Raw genomic sequence first — 23096 nt, forward strand, 5'->3', positions numbered from 1 at the left:
TCCTCACCTCATGGATAATTTTAAAACAAATCCCAGGGGTATAATGTTTCATTTGTAAATAACATCAGTATGTATCATCTCTCAGGGATAGGGACTTAAAAGTCTATAATTACAATACCATTAACATAATTGAGTAAATTAACAGTAATTTCTTTATCTCATCTAATCAGTTAACATTCAGGTTTTCCTGATTGTCTTACAGATACCATTTTTTTGTAGGTATCTTTTGAGTCAGGATTCATACAAGGTTCATGCACTTCTGATTTTTTTTTATACATAAAAAATGAACTGTGAATCAAATTGCTTTTATTTCTGGATACTTTGACTTTTCTGTCTGCATTAATTTTTTGCTCTGGTTTTAAACATTTTTAATGAAGGGTTGTCTGTGTGGCTAAGTGGTTTAGCGCCTACCTTTAGCCCAGGCGTGGTCCTGGAGTCCTGGGATGGAGTCCCACATCAGGCTCCCTGAATGGAGCCTGCTTCTCTTTCTGCTTGTGTCTCTGCCTCTCTCTCTCTCTATTTCTCTCTCTCTCATGAATAAATAAATAAGTAAAATCTTTAAAAAAAACATTTTTAATAAGTTTACATGTTTATTCTTTGAGTATTGCATCTCCTGCATTTTTCTCTCCTTTAGGAATTCTTAAATGCATGTTAGGCTCTCTCATCTTTTTTCTTTTTTCTTTCCTTTTTTTCTTTTTTCTTTTTTAGCTTTTTTTAATATATTTCATCTTTTCTCTTGTGGGCTACATTCTGTATATTATCTTCAGATGTGTCTTTCAGTTAATTAAGTCTCCTCAGCTGTGTTTGTTTGGTTTATCCTTCCACTGAGTTTTTATTTTAATCATAATTATTTCAAGAAATTCTGCATGAATGTAATTTTTTAAATAAGTGCTCTCTTGAATCTTATATTTTCAGTCCTTTTCTTTAAATCGGAGGTTTGTAAGTTATGGCTTGCAAATCTTGCAGATATGGCTTGGAAATGCTGCATGACAGCCATGCTCATCTAAGCATTGTCCATGACAGCTTTGGTGCTACAACCGCTGAGTTAAGTAATTGTGACAAAGATCGAATGACCTTAAAAGCTTAAAATACTTATATCCTGACCCTTTATGAACCAAACTTGCCAACACTCACCCCTCCCCACCCCATGCCTTAGATACATAAAACGTTATTTTATTGTTTTTATATGATAATTCTTACATTTCAAGTCTTTTTGGATTGTTTTATTGTTTATTGTTTCTGCTTATAATGACTTACTTTCATGTTTCCTTTTCTGTTTGTGATTTTTGCCTGTGTACTCTAAATTTGTTAGGTTACACAGGCTAAGGACGGTTACCTGGTTTGGCGGGTGGGTTATCAGGGCTGGTTGATGGTTGAGTTTGCCTTGTCTGCTGCCTGGGAGTATGGTAGACTGGGGCTCTTATATATATATATATTTTTTTTTTTAAAGATTTTATTTATTTATTCATGAGAGAGAGATGCAGAACACAGGCAGAGGGAGAAGCTGGCTCCATGCAGGGAGCCCGACGCGGGACTCGATCCTGGGTCCCCAGGATCACACCCTGGGCTGAAGGCGGTGCTAAACCGCTGAGCCACCCGGGCTGCCCCTTTATATTTTGTAATTAAAACCTTTTTATTCTACTTTTTTCGTCCTAAGTATACTCTTTAATTGCCATCATCCCAACCCACCACCCCTCTGGTAACCATCAGGTTGTTTTCTATGGTTAAGAGATGGCTTCTTAGTTGTTTGTCTCGCTCTCTTTTTTTTTTTTTTTTTTACTTGTTTATTTTGTTTTTTAATTTCCACATATGAATGAGATCATATGGTATTTTTCTTTCTCTGACTTATTTTGCTTAGCATCATACTTTCTAGCTCCATCCATGTTGTTGCAAATGGCAAGATTTCATTTTTTTTATGGCTGAAGAATATTCCGTTATATAATACATACATATATTCCATTATATATATACATATATGAAGGTATATGTGTACCCCACATCTTCTTCCATTTACCTATCGATGGATATTTGGGTTGCTTCTATAATATTGTTATTGTAAATAATGCTGCAGTGAACATAGAGTTATATGTATCCCTTTGAATTTGTATTTTTGCATTTTCTGAGTAAATGCCCAGTAGTGTGATTACTGGATCATAGGATAGTACTATTTTTAATTTTTTTTTTAAAGTTTTTTTTTTTTTTTTAATTTTTATTTATTTGTGATAGTCACACAGAGAGAGAGAGAGGCAGAGACACAGGCAGAGGGAGAAGCAGGCTCCATGCACCGGGAGCCCGACGTGGGATTCGATCCCGGGTCTCCAGGATCGCGCCCTGGGCCAAAGGCAGGCGCCAAACCGCTGCGCCACCCAGGGATCCCACTATTTTTAATTTTTTTGAGGAACTTCCATACTGTTTTCCACAGTGAATGCACCAGTTTGCATTCCCACTAACAGTGCAAGAAGTATTCATTTTAAGAAGTATTCATTTTCTCCACATCCTTGCCACCATTTGTTTTTTTCTTTTGTTGGTTTATGCATCTTGACAGGTGTGAGATGATACCTCATTGTAGTTTTGATTTGCATTTCCCTGATGATAAGTGATTTTGAACATCTTTTCATGTTTCCATTAGCCATCTATATGTATTCTTTGGAAAAATATCTGTTTATATATTCTGCCAACTTTTAAATTGGGTTATTTGGTTTTTTGGTGTTGACTTCTATCAGTTCCTTATATATTTTGGATATTAACCCTGTATTATATATGCCACTTGCAAATATCTTCTCCCATTCAGTAGGTTCCCTTTCAGTGTTGTTGATTGTTTCCTTCACCGTGTAGAAACATTTTAGTTTTTTAAAAATTTATTTAATTTTTTAATGTTTATTTATAGAGCAGAGTTGGGAGGGACAGAGGGAGGAGAGTCTTAAGCAGACTCCAAGCTGAGCACAGAGCCCAGTGTAGGGGCTCTGATCCATGCAGGGATCCCACAACACTGGGATCATGACCTGAGCTGAAACCAAGTCAGATGTTTAACCAACTGCTCGACCCAGACACCCCAGAAACATTTTATTTTGATGTAGTCCCAATAGTTCATTTTCAGGTTGTGTTAAAGGGTATGATGAAGTGGGAGGAGGAATACACCTTTAAGGGGACATACAAGGAACAGTGGGAAAAAAGGACGACCAAGGCAGTGTAATTACAAACATCAAGGGAGGAAAGGTGGATTTGGCTAATATCTTAGAAAGGCCAGGGAGTTTGAAAAGCTGAGAAGAAGCCCTTGCATTGGGCAGGTAGTAAACTTGGGGACAAGTTTAGTGGAACAGTGGCCTAGATCGATGAAGTTAAGAGGTGATGAGGTAAGAATTAATTAGCTTGAATTTCAAAGAGATTTGGTAAAAGAAAGAAATAGTGTCACTTCAAAAATGGAAAAGACTGGTAGAAGCATTTTTTTTAAAGATAAGTAAAAGAGCTAGTTAGGGAAAGAAAGATGAATGATAAATAATGAATAACTGTTTTAATCGTAGAAATATTAGAATGAGATAAAATGTAGAATAAAAATACAAATGGAAATGTTAGATAACATTGTAACAGATTTCTAACCCACACTAAATGAAATGTCCCACAGCCAAAGTGATTTGTACCCTTTTGCTCCTTTATTAGTTTCAAAGAGGGAAGCCTTTCATTACACTCATAGAAGCCACCTGTCAGACAAATGATCTGAACTATAAATAGTCATGTTGGGTAGAGAAAAATAGAAACGTTAAAAAACAAACAAACAAACAAAAAACCGTAAAAGTACCTGTACAAGCACACAGTACAACTAACTTCTAAATAATTCTAATAGGCTGGGTATATATTACAATTGTCTCATGCTTTAGGTTGAGCTGTTTTTTTACAGGCTTCATTTATATGGGTGCATTGTTTTAGAGGCGAACAGGATTTTTCTCATGTAATAAAAGATTTCTAATTAAGGGGCTGTGGAAAATTATTGAAATTAAAATTATTTTAATTAAAAATGTATGAAGTGCTTTCTTAGAATTCATCTCTTTCTCACTATAAAATTAGACATCAATGGAATACTTAGGCTTATAACAGAGTTATGTACATAAGTACATATATGTAAATGTACACATTATTTGCAAGTTAATTAAAATTATTGAATTTTACAGGTATCTTTGTAAATATAGTAGATTAAGACATAGAGATTGTAGCACAACATCCGTGATTAAATCTTTGTATGGTAATTACTTTTAATTTTACGATCTTAGAAAATGCTCTAGTTGCAGACAGTAATTTTCATATTGTTTTTCTGACAAAAAATGACAGTAAAATAAATGTCATGACAAAGAGATCTTTGAATGACAGCCACTTCTGTAGATTGGTAAATGTTTTCTTTGTACTATATGTATTTGTGTATACTTTGTGCTTGTACAAAGTAAAAGTGCTTTGTGGATTTTGTTACGGTTCTCTACCACAGTTATCTCATAACTGTGATATAAGCCCAAGCATTCCATTGACGTCTAATTTTATAAACATCAATGAGAAAGGGTAAGAAATGAATTCTAAGAAAGCACTTCATACTTTTTTTTTTCCTATCAAGCTACTCTTCATTTTCTACCTAAAACACCTGAATCATCTTTACTAGAAAATCTTTATAAATTCACAAATCATTTACCATATAAAAATAATGATGGAACGATTAGAGAATTATTAGGTAAGATAAATAATTTTTGGCTTTAGTTCTTTATCCATCTTTGCAACCTGGGGAAATGATTTCTGGCGTGAAACCATGTCATGAATAAATACAGTGCTTGGAAGTATGGGGACAGGAGCAGAGAAGGATTAGGAAGGTGATTTTTATGGAGGTAGATAATTTGAATTTCTACCTTTTTCTTTTTATATTCCAAGGTGCTTTCATTTAAAAATGTTGTGTATTTGACTAATTTGAATGGGCGAAGGTAGTTACTTTATTAATTGTATTAAATAAGTTTGTTCTTAGATTCCTTTTCTTTTTTTTTTTAATTTATTTTTTATTGGTGTTCAATTTACTAACATACAGAATAACCCCCAGTGCCCGTCACCCATTCACTCCCACTCCCCGCCCTTCTCCCCTTCTACCACCCCTAGTTCGTTTCCCAGAGTTAGCAGTCTTTACGTTCTGTCTCCCTTTCTGATATTTCCCACACATTTCTTCTCCCTTCCCTTATATTCCCTTTCACTAGTATTTATATTCCCCAAATGAATGAGAACATATAATGTTTGTCCTTCTCCGACTGACTTACTTCACTCAGCATAATACCCTCCAGTTCCATCCACGTTGAAGCAAATGGTGGGTATTTGTCATTTCTAATAGCTGAGTAATATTCCATTGTATACATAAACCACATCTTCTTTATCCATTCATCTTTCGTTGGACACCGAGGCACCTTCCACAGTTTGGCTATCGTGGCCATTGCTGCTATAAACATCAGGGTGCAGGTGTCCTGGCGTTTCATTGCATTTGTATCTTTGGGGTAAATCCCCAACAGTGCAATCGCTGGGTCGTAGGGCAGGTATATTTTTAACTGTTTGAGGAACCTCCACACAGTTTTCCAGAGTGGCTGCACCAGTTCACATTCCCACCAACAGTGTAAGAGGGTTCCCTTTTCTCCGCATCCTCTCCAACATTTGTTGTTTCCTGCCTTGTTAATTTTCCCCATTCTCACCGGTGTGAGGTGGTATCTCATTGTGGTTTTGATTTGTATTTCCCTGATGGCAAGTGATGCAGAGCATTTTCTCATATGCATGTTGGCCATGTCTATGTCTTCCTCTGTGAGATTTCTGTTCATGTCTTTTGCCCATTTCATGATTGGATTCTTTGTTTCTTGGTGTTGAGTTTAATAAGTTCTTTATAGATCTTGGAAACTAGCCCTTTATCTGATATGTCATTTGCAAATATATTCTCCCTTTCTGTAGGTTGTCTTTGAGTTCTGTTGACTGTATCCTTTGCTGTGCAAAAGCTTCTTATCTTGATGAAGTCCCAATAGTTCATTTTTGCTTTTGTTTCTTTTGCCTTCGTGGATGTATCTTGCAAGAAGTTACTATGGCCGAGTTCAAAAAGGGTGTTGCCCGTGTTCTTCTCTAGGATTTTGATGGAATCTTGTCTCACATTTAGATCTTTCATCCATTTTGAGTTTATCTTTGTGTATGGTGAAAGAGAGTGTTCTAGTTTCATTCTTCTGCATGTGGATGTCCAATTTTCCCAGCACCATTTATTGAAGAGACTGTCTTTCTTCCAATGGATAGTCTTTCCTCCTTTATCGAATATTAGTTGACCAAAAAGTTCAGGGTCCACTTCTGGATTCTCTATTCTGTTCCACTGATCTATGCGTCTGTTTTTGTGCCAGTACCACACTGTCTTGATGACCACAGCTTTGTAGTACAACCTGAAATCTGGCATTGTGATGCCCCCAGATATGGTTTTCTTTTTTAAAATTCCCCTGGCTATTCGGGGTCTTTTCTGATTCCACACAAATCTTAAAATAATTTGTTCTAACTCTCTGAAGAAAGTCCACGGTATTTTGATAGGGATTGCATTAAACGTGTATATTGCCCTGGGTAACATTGACATTTTCACAATATTAATTCTGCCAATCCATGAGCATGGAATATTTTTCCATCTCTTTGTGTCTTCCTCAATTTCTTTCAGAAGTGTTCTATAGTTTTGAGGGTATAGATCCTTTACATCTTTGGTTAGGTTTATTCCTAGGTATCTTATGCTTTTGGGTGCAATTGTAAATGGCATTGACTCCTTAATTTCTCTTTCTTCAGTCTCATTGTTAGTGTATAGAAATGCCATTGATTTCTGGGCATTGATTTTGTATCCTGCCACGCTACCGAATTGCTGTATGAGTTCTAGCAATCTTGGGGTGGAGACTTTTGGGTTTTCTATGTAGAGTATCATGTCATCGGTGAAGAGGGAGAGTTTGACTTCTTCTTTGCCAATTTGAATGCCTTTAATGTCTTTTTGTTGTCTGATTGCTGAGGTTAGGACTTCCAGTACTATGTTGAACAGCAGTGGTGAGAGTGGACATCCCTGTCTTGTTCCTGATCTTAGGGGAAAGGCTCCCAGTGCTTCCCCATTGAGAATGATATTTGCTGTGGGCTTTTCATAGATGGCTTTTAAGATGTCGAGGAATGTTCCCTCTATCCCTACATTCTGAAGAGTTTTGATCAGGAATGGATGCTGTATTTTGTCAAATGCTTTCTCTGCATCCAATGAGAGGATCATATGGTTCTTGGTTTTTCTCTTGCTGATATGATGAATCACATTGATTGTTTTACGGGTGTTGAACCAGCCTTGTGTCCCAGGGATAAATCCTACTTGATCATGGTGAATAATTTTCTTAATGTACTGTTGGATCCTATTGGCCAGTATCTTGTTGAGAATTTTTGCATCCATGTTCATCAGGGATATTGGTCTGTAATTCTCCTTTTTGGTGGGGTCTTTGTCTGGTTTTGGAATTAAGGTGATGCTGGCCTCATAGAGCGAATTTGGAAGTACTCCATCTCTTTCTATCTTTCCAAACAGCTTTAGGAGAATAGGTATGGTTTCTTCTTTAAACGTTTGATAAAATTCCCCTGGGAAGCCATCTGGCCCTGGACTCTTGTGTCTTGGGAGGTTTTTGATGACTGCTTCAATTTCCTCCCTGGTTATTGGCCTGTTAAGGTTTTCTATTTCTTCCTGTTCCAGTTTTGGTAGTTTGTGGCTTTCCAGGAATGCGTCCATTTCTCCTAGATTGCCTAATTTATTGGCATATAGCTGTTCATAATATGTTTTTAAAATCGTTTGTATTTCCTTGGTGTTGGTAGTGATCTCTCCTTTCTCATTCATGATTTTATTAATTTGAGTCTTCTCTCTCTTCTTTTTAATAAGGCTGGCTAATGGTTTATCTATCTTATTAATTCTTTCAAAGAACCAACTCCTGGTTCTGTTGATCTGTTCCACAGTTCTTCTGGTCTCGATTTCGTTGAGTTCTGCTCGAATCTTTATTAACTCCCTTCTTCTCTTGGGTGTAGGATCTATTTGCTGTTTTTTCTCTAGCTCCTTTATGTGTAAGGTTAGCTTTTGTATTTGAGTTCTTTCCAGTTTTTGAATGGATGCTTGGATTGCGATGTATTTCCCCCTTAGGACTGCTTTTGCTGCATCCCAAAGATTTTGGATGGTTGTATCTTCATTCTCATTAGTTTCCATGAATCTTTTTAATTCTTCCTTAATTTCTTGGTTGACCCTTTCATCTTTTAGCAGGATGGTCCTTAACCTCCACGTGTTTGAGGTCCTTCCAAACTTCTTGTTGTGATTTAGTTCTAATTTCAAAGCATTATGGTCTGAGAATATGCAGGGGACGATCCCAATCTTTTGGTATCGGTTCAGACCCAATTTGTGACCCAATATGTGGTCTATTCTGGAGAAAGTTCCATGTGCACTTGAGAAGAATGTGTATTCAGTTGAGTTTGGATGTAAAGTTCTGTAGATATCTGTGAAATCCATCTGGTCCAGTGTATCATTAAAGCTCTCGTTTCTTTGGAGATGTTGTGCTTAGAAGACCTATCGAGTATAGAAAGAGCTAGATTGAAGTCACCAAGTATAAGTGTATTATTATCTAAGTATTTCTTCACTTTGGTTAATAATTGATTTATATATTTGGCAGCTCCCACATTCGGGGCATATATATTGAGGATTGTTAAGTCCTCTTGTTGAATAGATCCTTTAAGTATGATATAGTGTCCCTCTTCATCTCTCACTACAGTCTTTGGGGTAAATTGTAGTTTATCTGATATAAGGATGGCTACCCCTGCTTTCTTTTGAGGACCATTCGAATGGTAAATGGTTCTCCAACCTTTTATTTTCAGGCTGTAGGTGTCCTTCTGTCTAAAATGAGTCTCTTGTAGACAGCAAATAGATGGGTCCTGCTTTTTTATCCAGTCTGAAACCCTGCGCCTTTTGATGGGGTCATTAAGCCCGTTCACATTCAGAGTTACTATTGAGAGATATGAATTTAGTGTCGTCATGATAACTATTCAGTCCTTGTTTTTGTGGAACGTTCCACTGAACTTCTTCTTAAAGGGGAATTTTAAGAGTCCCCCTTAAAATTTCTTGCAGAGCTGGTTTGGAGGTCACATATTCTTTTAGTTCCTGCCTGTCTTAGAAGCTCTTTATCTCTCCTTCCATTTTGAATGAGAGCCTTGCTGGATAAAGGATTCTTGGTTGCATGTTCTTCTCATTTAGAAGTAGCAAGATTTGTTTTGGTTAGGTTTAGGGGAATCCTTTTTTTTTTTTTTTTTTTTTTAAGATTTTATTTATTCATGAGAGACACAGAGAGAGAGAGAGAGTCAGAGACACAGGCAGAGGGAGAAGTAGGCTCCCTGCAGGGAGCCGATGTGGGACTGGATTTGGGGACTCCAGGATCATGACCTGAGCCAAAGGCAAACGAGGGAGACGTTCAACCACTGAGCCACTCAGGCTTCCCCAGACTTGTAAAATAGATACATTTTAATGCAACATGATCTTTTTTATTTACTCCTCTTTTACATACATCTTTACTGTAGCTATTGTTATAATTATAAGTTAATATTACTTTGTAAATTCTTGTATTTTTATATTCAGAGTTCTGAGGTGGGGACTTCTTTTGTTATAAATGCCATATTGTGCAAAGTCAAGTTAAAGTATCAAATTCCTGTTTATTTTTTTTTTAAGAATTTTTTTTAATTTTTTATTTATTTATGATAGTCACAGAGAGAGAGAGAGAGAGAGAGGCAGAGACACAGGCCGAGGGAGAAGCAGGCTCCATGCACCGGGAGCCCAACGTGGGACTCGATCCCGGGTCTCCAGGATCGCACCCTGGGCCAAAGGCAGGCGCTAAACCGCTGCGCCACCCAGGGATCCCATTCCTGTTTATTTTAAAAGGAGAATAAATGTATTCTGTAATATCTGATAATATAACGAATCTGTTTTTACTTTTTCACTATTTGTTGAATTTACTGAGAGAACTGAATATATATGTATGTTGCTGAATGAATTTTCACAAGTTGAACATCTGTGAAACCAGCACTTAGATCAAGAAACAGAACTTGGTATATTTCAAAGCTTTTATGAATATTTTCTGAATAATATTTTCAGTAATTTTTTTCTAAGTGATTACTGTGTGTCATCCATTGTTCTAGGTATTAGGATGACACAGTAGTGAACTAAAATAGAATGTGGGGAGATAAGTATCAGTCACAAGTAAATGTAATTACAAACTTGTATATGCTAAACGTACATTATCCTATGAAAGGCAGTATGATGAGGCAGACTGTAGAGTGATTATTTGTATTCTGGGGAATAAGAGTAGAAACTAGAATCAGATTGCTTAGGTTCAAATTCTGTTGTCAGTTTTGGTATTTGTGTGGCTTTAGGCAACTAATGTCTCTTGTGACTCATTTCTTAACATGGGGATGAAAATGGTACCCTACCTTAAATTGTTGGTATGGACATTAAAAGATTATTCATGTAAAAATATTAGCATATTTTTGTAGGTTCTCTATATGTATTAGTAATTTATTTTGTCTCAGTGGATGTTTTGTAGTGTATCATTCTTATTTGAAAATGATACAGAAGCATACTTCATAAAAGAGCTAATTATGTCTTTAGAGTTCAGATCAAATAATCCAAAGGGATATCAGAATCTACTTTATAACATTGTGGCAGTCTTTGTTGCATGTTTCAAATTTTAGTGTGTTTTGGGGTGCATAGGTGGCTCAGTCAGTTAAGTGTCCCACTCGTGACTTCACCTCAGGTCATGATCTCAGGATCTTGAGATCAAGCCCAAGTTGGGCCTCCCCACTCAGCACACAGCCTGCTTGAAGATTCTTTCCCTCTGCCCTTCCCCCCACTCATGCCTTTGAACTCACTTTCTGTCTCTCTTTCTAAAATAAATATTAAAAACAATTTTTTTTAGTGTGTATAAGGATCATTGGGGTGCCTCCTGTAAATGCACATTACTATGGGTCCCTTTCTAGGCATGTTTAGCTCTGAAATCAGTATTTTTTATATATTTTTTTTATTTATACTTATATTTATATTTCTTAGGGACACAAATTTGAAAATCACTGGCCAGTTGTAAGTATCTTTTGTATGTATGTGGGCCAAATTTCAAATTATTTTGTCTTAGCATTTTAACATAGAACATTATGAGGTGTTTGTTGTTATTGTTTCTGGTGCATCTGCTTATTACTACAAATGGTAAAAAAAGTTTCCCTAAATCTATACTTGCTCTAGTATTCTCTATTAGTAAGTAGTATCATACTTCAGGTTATCCAGTTGAGAAACCTGGATTTATCCTTGATTCCTCCTTCTACCTTTCCTTCTGTAAGAATCCTCTACTTTTCTTCGATCTCTGGTTTCATTACTGATGAAGTTTCTTGCATGGAAGATATTGTAACATGCCTTTCTCCTCCCTACAGTCTGTTTTCCAAAGTTGTCAGAATTTCTAAAACGCAGAACTGATTATGCTGTCTACTTGCATAAATGTTTCCCTTAGTAATTACCCTTTGCCCAAAGGTTCCTAAGTTTCTTAGTATATGTTATAAGGCCATTGGAATGCATCTTCCCTTTATTTTATTCTTCCCTATCACCTTGTTTCTGGGAATGCAGAATTTCTTGTTGTTTCCTAAGGAAAATAGCATTTTTTTCATGTTTCTGTGTTGTTTAATCATGCTGCTCTTTTCCATCTTATGTCTCCTGTTGTCAGTCTTTCTTTCAGTGGGTCTTTATTGGGTTGTCAATAAAGAGAACCCACCCTGTGCCTGGCATTGTGTCAGAGGCCAGGCATGCATGTGTGAAAAAAGACAGGTTTCTTTTTCTCACTTGTCTTATTGTCTAGTGAAGTCTGTCAGGCCCTTTTCTTTTCTTTTGTTCTCACAATCCAATCTCTCTGTTATATACTATTAAGTGTTTATGTGCTTCTCTTTTCTCATTTAATTTTGATCTCCAGGGCTGAGACCATGTCTTATGTTTATTAATATTTCTTGCCTATAGCATTGGCACAGTATATGGCATATAGTCATCACTGAAATGTATAATTGAATAAAACTTAGAAATCTAAATACAGAGCTACTTCCAGAATAGGTCAAAGCTATCCTTTATAGAACACAATTATATTTTTAATTATATAAGTAGTAAAATGGTTATGTACAATCCAGTGGGGAAACCTGTGCTCCTACTATATTATTCCCATTATATAATCTTAATGTTACGATTTTTTTCTTTAGGGGCATTGGGAAGAATATTCTGTCATTTAAAGTTAAATTTAAAAATATTTTAAGCCATTTATATTTTTTTAAGATTAAAGTTTTTTTAGAGAGAGAACAAGAGAGTGCAAGCAGGGGAGGGGCAGAGAGAGAGAGAATCTCAAGCAGGCTTCACACACAGCACAGAGCCTGACTTGGGGCTTGATCTCATGACCCTGAGATCATGACCTGAGCCAGAATCAAGAGTCATATGCTTACCTGACTGAGCCATCCAGATGCCCCAATTTTTTAATAATTTATTCAAAGTTATGATTTGAGATAAAGATTATAGAATGTATAATTCTAATTGTTAAGACTATATATTCTTTTAAAATTTTAATTAACAAATCTGTATTATTAGTTTCAGAGATATTCATACATCTTTTAATAGAAGTTCTGGTCAAAGGGGTGCCTGCGTGGCTCAGTGGTTATGGTTTGGCTCAGAGCATGATCCTGGGATCCTGAGATTGAGTCCTGCATCAGGCTCCCTATGGGGAGCCTCCTTTTCCCTCTGCTTACGTCTCTGCCTCTCTCTCTCTTTGTGTCTCTCATGAATAAATAAATAAAATCTTTCTTTAAAAAAAAAAAGTTCTGTTCAAAGGAATCATTTACACCAGGCTCTATTTTTCATATTCTGTACCTTGAGCAATCCTGGCCTGTATCTTAAAGTTATTATATAACATGCTTGTAGTAAACCAATTGAAGACATGATTTTTGTTCCTACCATTGTAAACCAGTCACATCAGCGAACTGGTAGCTATCGCTTACTTAATTTATCCAGTCAAAGGTACAAAATGATAACCTTCAACAAGGACCTCCCCCCCCATTGATATATAAATCTTTTCCCCTTGAAGTCACTTAAAATGAGCAGTTCTTTGGAATTCTAAAAAGGAAGATGTATTTTTGAATAAATAGGGAAAAGTGTGAGGTGAGGTAACTTGGACAATCCAAAATTGAAGTGGATGGAAAGAGATCTGAACCCCTCAGTCATTGGGAAGACAATCTCAAAATGTTACAGATCAGTAGAAGTTGCTTCACCTCTTCCTGCCGTCATTATTTATACAAGTAGGACATGGGAATAAGAACTCAGCAAGTGTTCTCTTCTATTCTTGGGCAAAAAGAAATAGAATGCAGGTCTTATAAGAAAAAAAATTTGTGAGAGAGAGCGAACTTGCACAAGCAGGGGGAGGGGCAGAGGGAGAGAGAATTCTAAGCAGACTCTGTACTTACTTACTGGGGAGCCAGACATGAGGCTTGATCTCAAGACTTTGAGATCATGACCTGAGCCAAAACCAAGAGTCAAACAATCAACCAAGCCATTCAGGCACCCCATGTAAGAAAATCTTATTAACAATAGTTGAAGTCTAACTATACTTAGAGTGATTTCATTTACAATACAATGTGGGATACTTTGCAGGGTCAAAGGAGGTAGTATTAATAATTATAGTGAAACAATAGGTGTAAATTGAAAGCTAGGCAGATGCGATAGCTACACTATCATAACTGCTACAATAGTGGTATGAAGGATGTGTCATGGGAACATAAAGAAGGGAGCTTATAGGTTAGGGAAAACCTTTATCTGTCTGAGCAAGACTTTGAGAATGAGAAGGATTTTTGCCCAAATTGGCTAGACAGAGGGCAGGCCAGGCTCAAGAAACCTAGTGCCATCTACCCATTAGCCATGCCTCTATCCAGAACATTCCCTCTCAGAGGATGCTTCAGGTCCATCATTTTCTAAAACAACTCTGTATGAAAACTTTCAGTTTTTAGTATGATAAACCTAACATTTTAGATTATAATTAAAGTGGTTCGCTGGCAGTAGTAATTGATAGATTTTCCTTGCACATGTCTACTACAGTATTTATATTTAAAATATGTCAATGATTAAAAAATTATTACGTGCTATGGAGAGGAAACATTTTCAGTATGTGAGGGAAGATGATACCTGTTGCATTCCATATGGTTACACCAGAACAAATGGATGAAAGTTAGAAAGGGGCATATTTTGTCATTGGTATAAGAAAAAATATTCTCCTATGCAATCCAAAGGTTAAAGCAGGCTCTCCTGGAAGTTCTGAGTTCTCTGCATTAGAGGTAAAAGGAAAGTCCTTTTCTCAGGATGCTATCAGTGGGATACATCCTTTCTCTACTAAATTATCTCTTTGATAATAATAATTGTTAGAGTTTCAGGAAATGTGAGGGCTTGAAGCAGTTTTTCCTCAACTTTTTGATCTATGAGTAAGGGTGAGAAGATGCTTTCCCAGTGTCTTTGTGGAGGGGGACAGATTTGCTGCTGGCTTTTGCAAAAGTAATACCAACCATAGTAATTCCCATATACTTTTAATCATTAATGTCTGCTTCCAGTAATCCTAGATAATATTAAAGACATTAAGCACTTACTGGTTTATCTAGTCAAGTTTAACATTGTCATATTAAATTTTTATGCCCCCTACTTCACTAGCTTGTTGCTTACTAGCATTTTTTCAGGTATATTCACAAATAAATGACTGAAAATATTGTTCAACTCTGCTCCCACTTCTGATTCCTCTTTGAAATTGTCAAGAAGGCAAATAGGATAACAGTTTCTACCTTAAAAATGAGCAAACAAGGGATCCCTGGGTGGCTCAGTGGTTTAGTGCCTGCCTTTGGCCCAGGGCATGATCCTGGAGTCCTGGGATTGAGTCCCGCGTCAGGCTCCTGGCATGGAGCCTGCTTCTCCCTCGGCCTGTGTCTCTGCCTCTCTCTCTCTCGCATGAATAAATAAATAAAATCTTTAAAAGAAAATGAGCAAACAAACAAATCTTGGATCATAAAAGTAATGCTTTAAAACATAAAAACTCAATAATTTAAACAAACCAATGTGAGTGTTGAACATTTAACTTGGGCCAAGCACAAAATTTTCACAATTCATAAAAATTGTTTTTACAAAAAAAATTTTTTTAATTATATTTTCTACTACTTATTGGGTATTTGTTATGGGCTGGGCACTGTGCTGAGCACCTCACATCTTTTAACAGTGCTTTCAAGGTAAGTAATTAGTATTTTCACTATAGGTAGGAAAAATTGGATGCCCACAAGATTAAGTGACTTAGCCAGAGCTGTGTGGTTTGTAGGTGAATAAATTGATTCAAATCTAGGTGTTTTCATTCCATAGTTGTTTACGATACTCCCAAATAACTGTATGCCGGTAATTTCTGGTCATTTACTATGTGTATTTGAACCTTAATTTATTTAAAAATCAATTGTATGTTGTATGTTTATTGACAGGTAAAGATATATAAACTTTATTGCAGTATGTTACAAACCAGTAAATATTGAAAACATTTTAAAGTAAATACATGTTTACTCGCACAAGTATATACATCTGTGTGTGTGCACCTACATGGAGAATTGGGCTGGAGGGAAATGAGTGTATATGTATATGTATGTAGATACATTGATCTAGATAAAAGGTTTGTCTCCTGTAGTTTTCTCTTGATGTTTTTCGTATGTATATGTATATGCATATGTGTTTATTAAATAATACTAAATCACTAGATATTTAGAATTGACTACAGTTATTCCATTACCCCTGGAGAGATTCATCAGGAACACTCAGGATTTATAAGTTACACAATAAGAGGAAAAGAGCCACTGCCATTCTACTGGTTCTTTTGTGTTTTGCTTCCTTGCTTTTGAATGGTTTGCCATTATAGCCAGCCAGCCACAATTTTTTTCCCCTTAGGCAGCTGTGGGTTTCCTAAATATCCTGATTATCTCATTTGTGCTTTATATTTCTCACATAGCACTGTTATCAGTAGATAGTTTTGAAGAAGCTAAATTGGAAACATTAATGAGAGTAGGAAAAACAAAAGAGGTAAACTTTTTCCTAAATTTCTTTTTGCTTCTTCCCCATATGCTCCAGCACCCAGTAAAAACCACATTGAGCTTGGTTTTCCCAATACTCCTCCTAGTTTAAGTTCTGACTATCTAGTACAGGGGTTGGTAGACTATAATCCACTTTGTTGAAATAAAGCCACGTTCATTGTGCAAATGCTTTTTTGGTACAACAGCAGAGTTTAGTAGTTGCAACAGAGACTTTATGTCCTGCAAAATTTAAAATTCTTACTGTCTGGATCTTTACAGAAAAAGTTTGCAGACTCCTGATCTAGCAGGTAAGGAAGAAACCAAGGATTTCTGATTTCATTTCCAGGGGACTTTAACCTGTTATTTACATGGGAACATTGTAGCACATCAGCATTACATAGTATTTCATTGTAAATGGCCCTGAATCGGTTTAGGAAGTACCATAGTTTCTGGGAGGAAACAGCTTGCTTTTCAGCAAATATGTTATGAGGAAACTTTGAAAGCTGTTGGTAGTTGGGGGTTCCTAGGAATTAATTATGTAAAAAATAAGGAGGGTAAGGAAAAGGAAGGAGAAAGGCTGGTTTATTTTGAATTAGATTGACAACTGTAACACCTGTATTATTTGTGTGTTATGTTCATTTTATGTCATTATTCATTAGGCAGACATTTGATCCAGTGTTGACTTCTTACCACCTGTTGATTTTCAGATTGTGCGTATGGAGATTTTTTGTTGTTGTTGTTACTGTTGTTTTCTTCCACTTGTATTTAGGGTTTATTAAATGAAGGATGTCTCTTGCTCAGTGATTGATACATTTCACCTAAAATAGTACTTGACTATAATAAATGTTTAAATATTATTTGTTGACTGAATGAACTCAGATTTTATACGAGATTTTATTTTTGTTACAAGGTTGTGGTTTTTCAAAAATGTCTATAATCAGTTTGTACCTAGAAAATAGCCAATAATGAAATCTACAAACCTTTGTGAAGAATAAATCTTTACAGACTAATGATCTTAACTCTTGGCCCAATCAGATCATTACATAATAATATCTGTGTCATCACTTCAGTGAAGCATTGGTGCCTGAAAATCTTTACAAGTTGATATGAACTGGTTAGTTACACATTTCCATTAGGTGAATTTCACACTAGCTTTAATGACTTTAACTCTGATTTTGCTACTGGTGTAGGTTCTAAATACCATGAGGGTTGTTATAAAATTTGTATAAAAGTTCTCAAATATAGTTTAATCATTTGACACCATTGGCTTACTTATAATTTTTCTTCTTTAATCTTTCCAGATACCATTTATAATAATGAAAAGATACTACTAAATACTAACATTGACTTATTCATGGGCCCTTGCAGTTCTTTTTAGTGAAATCTGATTCCACCTAGTGATGAGCTGTTTTTATTCCACTTTTAAGATAACTTCAAAGTCACTAATTACAAAGACATGTTCTCAACAACATTAGATTGAGTTACACTGGAATTTAAAAATATTTATATATCATCCAAAATTTGTAGGAGATACTCTAAAATCAAAAGATCTCAGTATGTAGCAATTTTAAAGTGCTTGGAAAATAGCTGGGATATGTAGTGTGCTTAGTGGTTTGGCACTAACCAATTTGTGGTTGTCATGGCTAACACTGAGTATAACAGAATGGAGGAAAATAGGCAGATACAAGCTAAATGTAAAATAGGACAATGCAGTTTCATTTGCTGAGAAAAGCAGTAATTCAAAACAAATAGTTCTTTGGCTTTGTTTTAACAGATAAAAACCTCAAAGTTATCATGGCTCTTAGATTAAAATATCAGCAATGTGATACTCTTTATACTTTTTTTTCTTCTTCTTTAGCTTGTCCTTTTTTTTTTTTTTTTTTTTTTTTAAGAAATAGGATGCTGAGTACATTAGAAAAAGAGTTTGTAGCAGCCTGTGGAAATTGACACTCTATTCCAGGGAGGTTGGTAGACTATCAACCACAGGACTACTTACGTGGCTATAGCCCATTTTTGTAAAGCAAGTGAGCTAAGATTTTTACTTTTTTTTTTTTTTAAGATTTTATTTATTAATGAGAGATACAGAGAGGCAGAGACATAGGCAGAGGGAGAAGCAGACTGCTTGCGGGGACCATGATGCGGGACTTGATCCCCGGACTCTGGGATCATGCCCTGAGCCAAAGGCAGATGCTCAACCGCTGAGCAACTCAGGTGCCCTTGTTTTTACATTTTTAAAGCAATTTATTTTCTTTTAGTATTTTGAAGATGTTGCTCTACTATCTTCTCATTTGCCTTGTTTCCCATGAGAAATCTTGCTCTAACCTTTTCTTTGTTCCTCTCCATGTAACTTTTTTATAGTATAATTACTTTTAAGGTTTTCTCTGCCAGTGGTTTTGAGCAATGTGATTATGTACTTTGGTTTAGTTTTCTTCATGTTTTTATGCTTGGGATTGGTTGAACTTCCTAGGTTTATTGGCTTATTTTCATCAACTTTGGAAAGTTTTCATTCATTATTTCTTAAAATAATTTTTCTGTCCTCCATTACTTTCCTTTGAAGTCTACTGTTAATACATTTTGTCATTATATTAGGCTACTTGAAGTCCTTCAGTTCTCTGAAGTTCATTTATTTTTTCTCTTTGTATTACATTTTAGATAATTTCAATTGCTTTGTCTTTAAGTTTGCAGTTTTTATCTTCTATAAAAGTTATGCATTTATTCCCATCTGACATATTTCATTTAGACCTAGTTTTAATTTCCAGAAATTCAATTTGAGTGATTTTTATACCTTTCATCCCTCTCCTGAAGTTTTTGTACATATAAACCATAGTTATAAAAACTGTTTTAATGTTCTTTTCTACTAATTCAAACATCTTTGTTAGTTCTGGGTCATTTTCTGTGATTAATTTTTCTGCTTATTATAGATCATATTTTCCTGCTTTGCATGTCTGACAAATTTTGACTGGCTCTTAAACATTGTGAATTTTGACTTGTTAGTACTTCATATTTTTTCATTTCTTATAAATCTTGACCTTTGGTCTGAGACACAGTTATTGGAAATCTTTGAATTCTTTCAAGTCTTGCTTTGAAGATGTGGTAGGGGGCATAAAAGAAGTGTTTAGTATATATCTGATTGTTCCCTACTACCTTAACCAAGCATGTTTCTGAATACTCTTTAACCAATGCACATGAACTGTACAGATTTTCAGTCCGGCTGTTAGGAACAGCCACTGCTCCCTGTCATATGTGAACACAGGCTACTTTCCTTTTAATTCTTTTGAGTAGCTAATTTCTTCACACATGCACACCAGTTATTGCTATATGGATTACCTGAGGTGCCCCTTTGCGGATCTTCAGAGTTCTCTTGTGTAATGCTCTTTTCCAGTTCTTCTTGATCTCCTTGGACCCTGAGCTCTGTCTTTAAATTGTTTGCCTGGATTTCTGCTTTCAGCACCAAAGCCTGGAAACTTAAGACAGTTAGCTGGGGCAATTGTAGGGCACACTTGTGTGTTTCTCATCTCTCAGGGATCACTATGGTTTACTTCCTGATGTTGAGTGTTCTGAGAATTATAGTTTCATATATTTTGTCCTGTTTTTTTGGTTGATTCGAGTATATTGATGCTTGTTGTAGCCAGAAGTAATAGTTGGATGTTGAAATTTAAGATTTAGTGGTTAAATAATTCCAGGTAATGATACACCATAGGTATAAGTGGAGTAGAGGTGTGAAGGTCATTTAATGAGTCATCCACATGGACTTTGAAGTCACCTAAGTAGATGGATTTGAGATAGAGAAGAAGATTTTAAACCAAGAGCCAAAGTTGTGGAGTTTTAATACTGCATGTTTTATGTGTTTGTCTAGGAAAATACTTTTCTAAGATTATGCTAATTTGTCTTGTCTTTTCTTCTAGAACCTTCTGACAACTTAAGGGAGATTCTCCAAAATGTGGCCAAATTGCAAGGAGTATCAAATATGAGAAAACTAGGCCATCTGAATAACTTTACTAAGGTAAGTAACTCATCTAAAATCTTTGTTCCTTATTATACTTACCTTAGATCACTTTCTAGCTATCATTAAAAAGAAATTCTTGAGTAGTCACCTAACATTAGTGCTTTCCTCTGACACTTCTCATAGATTTTGCCATGTGTTACTAATGTCAGTGTATTTGAATAATGAAAGTATTGTGTGCTTGTTGTAGAAGATTTGGTAGTTTCAGAAAAAAGAATAAAGAAAAAAAGTCACTAAGAAGTCCATAATCTGGTCTTCACTGTTTTTCACATATGTTTCTTTTACCTTTTTAATACTCATTTTTATGTGATAATATATAATAAATGCTCATACATAAGCACCTGTGTGTGTTGCATTTTATAGGCCTACCCATAATTCCAAGAAAAATATTAAAACAATGTCTCTTTTTTCTCTGATACTCTGTTTCCATTTTCTGGATCTCAATTAGAGCCCGGGATGAATTCAGGGACTCTCATCCCAAATAAATATTGACTTGATCTTTTTTAGAAGCCAAGAATTCTTGACTTTGATAGATGGAATGTATGTTTTTGAGCCTGGTAATGCTGCTGGACAGCCAACTCTTATAAACACTAAAATGCCTCTATTTGAGGTGATGCCGTAAATAGGAAACAGAATGGTTCCCTTGGGAAAAAAATTTTTTTTTTTTAGTTGACTCAATATACATTGTTCTGCTACATTTAAAATTTGGGATTTATTACATAGTTTAATCCCTTAAAAGTATGATCCATAGACCAGCAGCATTGGTGTCACATTGGAGCTTGTTTGAAATTACTTGGAGCTTGTTTGAAATTACTATGTTTGGCTCCACCCCAGACTTACTGAATCAGAATCTACATTATAATAAAAATTCTCAAGTGAATTTATGTATACATTAAAGTTTGAGTAGTACTCTTTTAATTCTTCCACAATGTTCCAATTCTTTGCTATCTAATAATTAGCCTATGGCTTGAGACTTATTTTACTTCACAGAAATAAAAGATGAGAATATAGTCACTATGTAACAGAATTGTTTTTTCAATATGGTGATGTGCAATAAATATAAAATAGATTAGGTTTTTATTTCATAGTTAAAGAAGCAAGTATGTATGCATTTATTTTTCTTATTTATTTATTTATTTATTTATTTTTAATTTTTTATTTTTTTATTTATTTATTTTTATTTATGATAGAGAGAGAGAGAGAGAGAGAGAGGCAGAGACATAGGCAGAGGGAGAAGCCGGCTCCATGCACTGGGAGCCCGACGTGGGATTTGATCCCGGGTCTCCAGGATCTCACGCCCTGGGCCAAAGGCAGGCGCCAAACTGCTGTGCCACCCAGGGATCCCTGCATTTATTTTTTTTTAGTGAAGTTTTGGAATATTCTGGCACATTTTTTTATGTAACAAACGAGAAAATTATTTTATATGTGGGACAAGAAAATGATATTTTAATCTTTTATTTTTTAAAGATTTTATTTATTTATTGATGAGAGACACAGAGAGAGAGACAGAGACACAGGCAGAGGGAGAAGCAGGCTCCATGCAGGGAGCCCGATGTGGGACTCGATCCCGGGACTTCAGGATTACACCCTGGGCCGAAGGCAGGCATTAAACTGCCAAGCCACCCAGGCATCCTCCCAAAAGTGATATTTTTAAAATGACTTTTGAAAACATTGAATAGGTGCTTGAGAAAGAGTTTTTCAAAAAATTCCTAGGTATCTTTCCATTTTTAATGAATGTAATGAAAGTCTTCAAATGCATACTTCTTCAATATGCTCATCAGATAATGTCAAGTCTTTTATATCCAAAATTCTTTCAGAATTGTAAATTGTATTTCCTGGTTTCACTCCCTTGTATTAAATTTCCCAGTTTTATCTCACCATTCTTAACTCTAGTAAGTCTTACCACTTGCCTTGATTTAACTGTTAAAAACAATTTAATGTGTGTTTATGTCCTGTTTGAACTTATGGTTCCTGTCATAATCAAATTGACAGATAGATACATAGTTCCACATCTTTTGCCAGCTGGGATTCTGAAAGTTGGGAATACATGTAAAGATGGCAGTTATTATTATTATTTTTTTTTATGTCACTCTGGCACTAGTATGGGTCCTAAAACAATATTAAGAATCAAGAACAGTGGGATCCCTGGGTGGCGCAGCGGTTTAGCGCCTGCCTTTGGCCCAGGGCGCGATCCTGGAGACCCGGGATCGAATCCCACGTCGGGCTCCCGGTGCTTGGAGCCTGCTTCTCTCTCTGCCTATGTCTCTGCCTCTCTCTCTCTCTTTCTCTGTGACTATCATAAATAAATATAAATTTAAAAAAAAAAAAGAATCAAGAACAGTAACTTCCAGTAGAAATGTAATGTGAACCACAAATATAATTTAAAATTTTCTAGTACTATATTTCGAAAGGAAAAGAAAGTATGTGAAATTATTTTTTAATAATACATTTTCTTTAATCCAGTATATCCAAATAATTACCATTGATGTAATTAGTATAAAATATTAATGAAATATTTAACATTTTTTATACTAAGTCTTTGAAATCAAGTATGTATGTTATGCTTATAGCACATCTCAATTCAGAGTAACCAACTTTACAGGACTTACAGCAACCTTTGGCTAGTAGATACCAACCATAATGGACAGTACATATATACAGAGAGACTTTTTGGAATAAGAGCAATTTAAACATTCATGTCTAGGAATCTAGTGGACACTTTTCTTTTTCCCTTCTGCATTCTCCATTTGTTTTGATCCTAGGTTCTCTTAGAGCCAGGTTGCTCTCTCCCTTTTTCCATTTTCCATTTCCTTGTTTCTCTTTGAATTTCTCCCATGGTATTTCACTAACTTGTTTTCTTCACTTGGTCTTTCCTTGATTTGTGTTTTCCCAGTCTCTTCTCCCCCTTCTCTCCTTCACTCTTTCTCTGCTCTCTTTTTTT

The 23096-nt window shown here is 35.6% G+C and overlaps 1 protein-coding gene across 5 annotated transcripts in view; it reads left to right on the forward strand.

Annotated features, from left to right (window-relative positions):
• The window catches only part of RICTOR (RPTOR independent companion of MTOR complex 2), a 117176-nt gene that overhangs the window by 20351 nt on the left and 73729 nt on the right, over positions 1-23096 (forward strand). For 4 of the 5 annotated variants that reach the window (XM_072824811.1, XM_072824812.1, XM_072824814.1 and 1 more), the window contains one exon: positions 20058-20155. In XM_072824811.1, the coding sequence (XP_072680912.1) occupies positions 20058-20155 (98 nt within the window). Of the gene's footprint in view, positions 1-16431; positions 16461-20057; positions 20156-23096 lie in introns of all 5 variants that reach the window. The other variant, XM_072824813.1, reaches the window with a different exon arrangement.

This window comes from Canis lupus, chromosome 4 (genome assembly GCF_048164855.1).
Source record: "Canis lupus baileyi chromosome 4, mCanLup2.hap1, whole genome shotgun sequence".
NCBI lineage: Eukaryota > Metazoa > Chordata > Mammalia > Carnivora > Canidae > Canis > Canis lupus.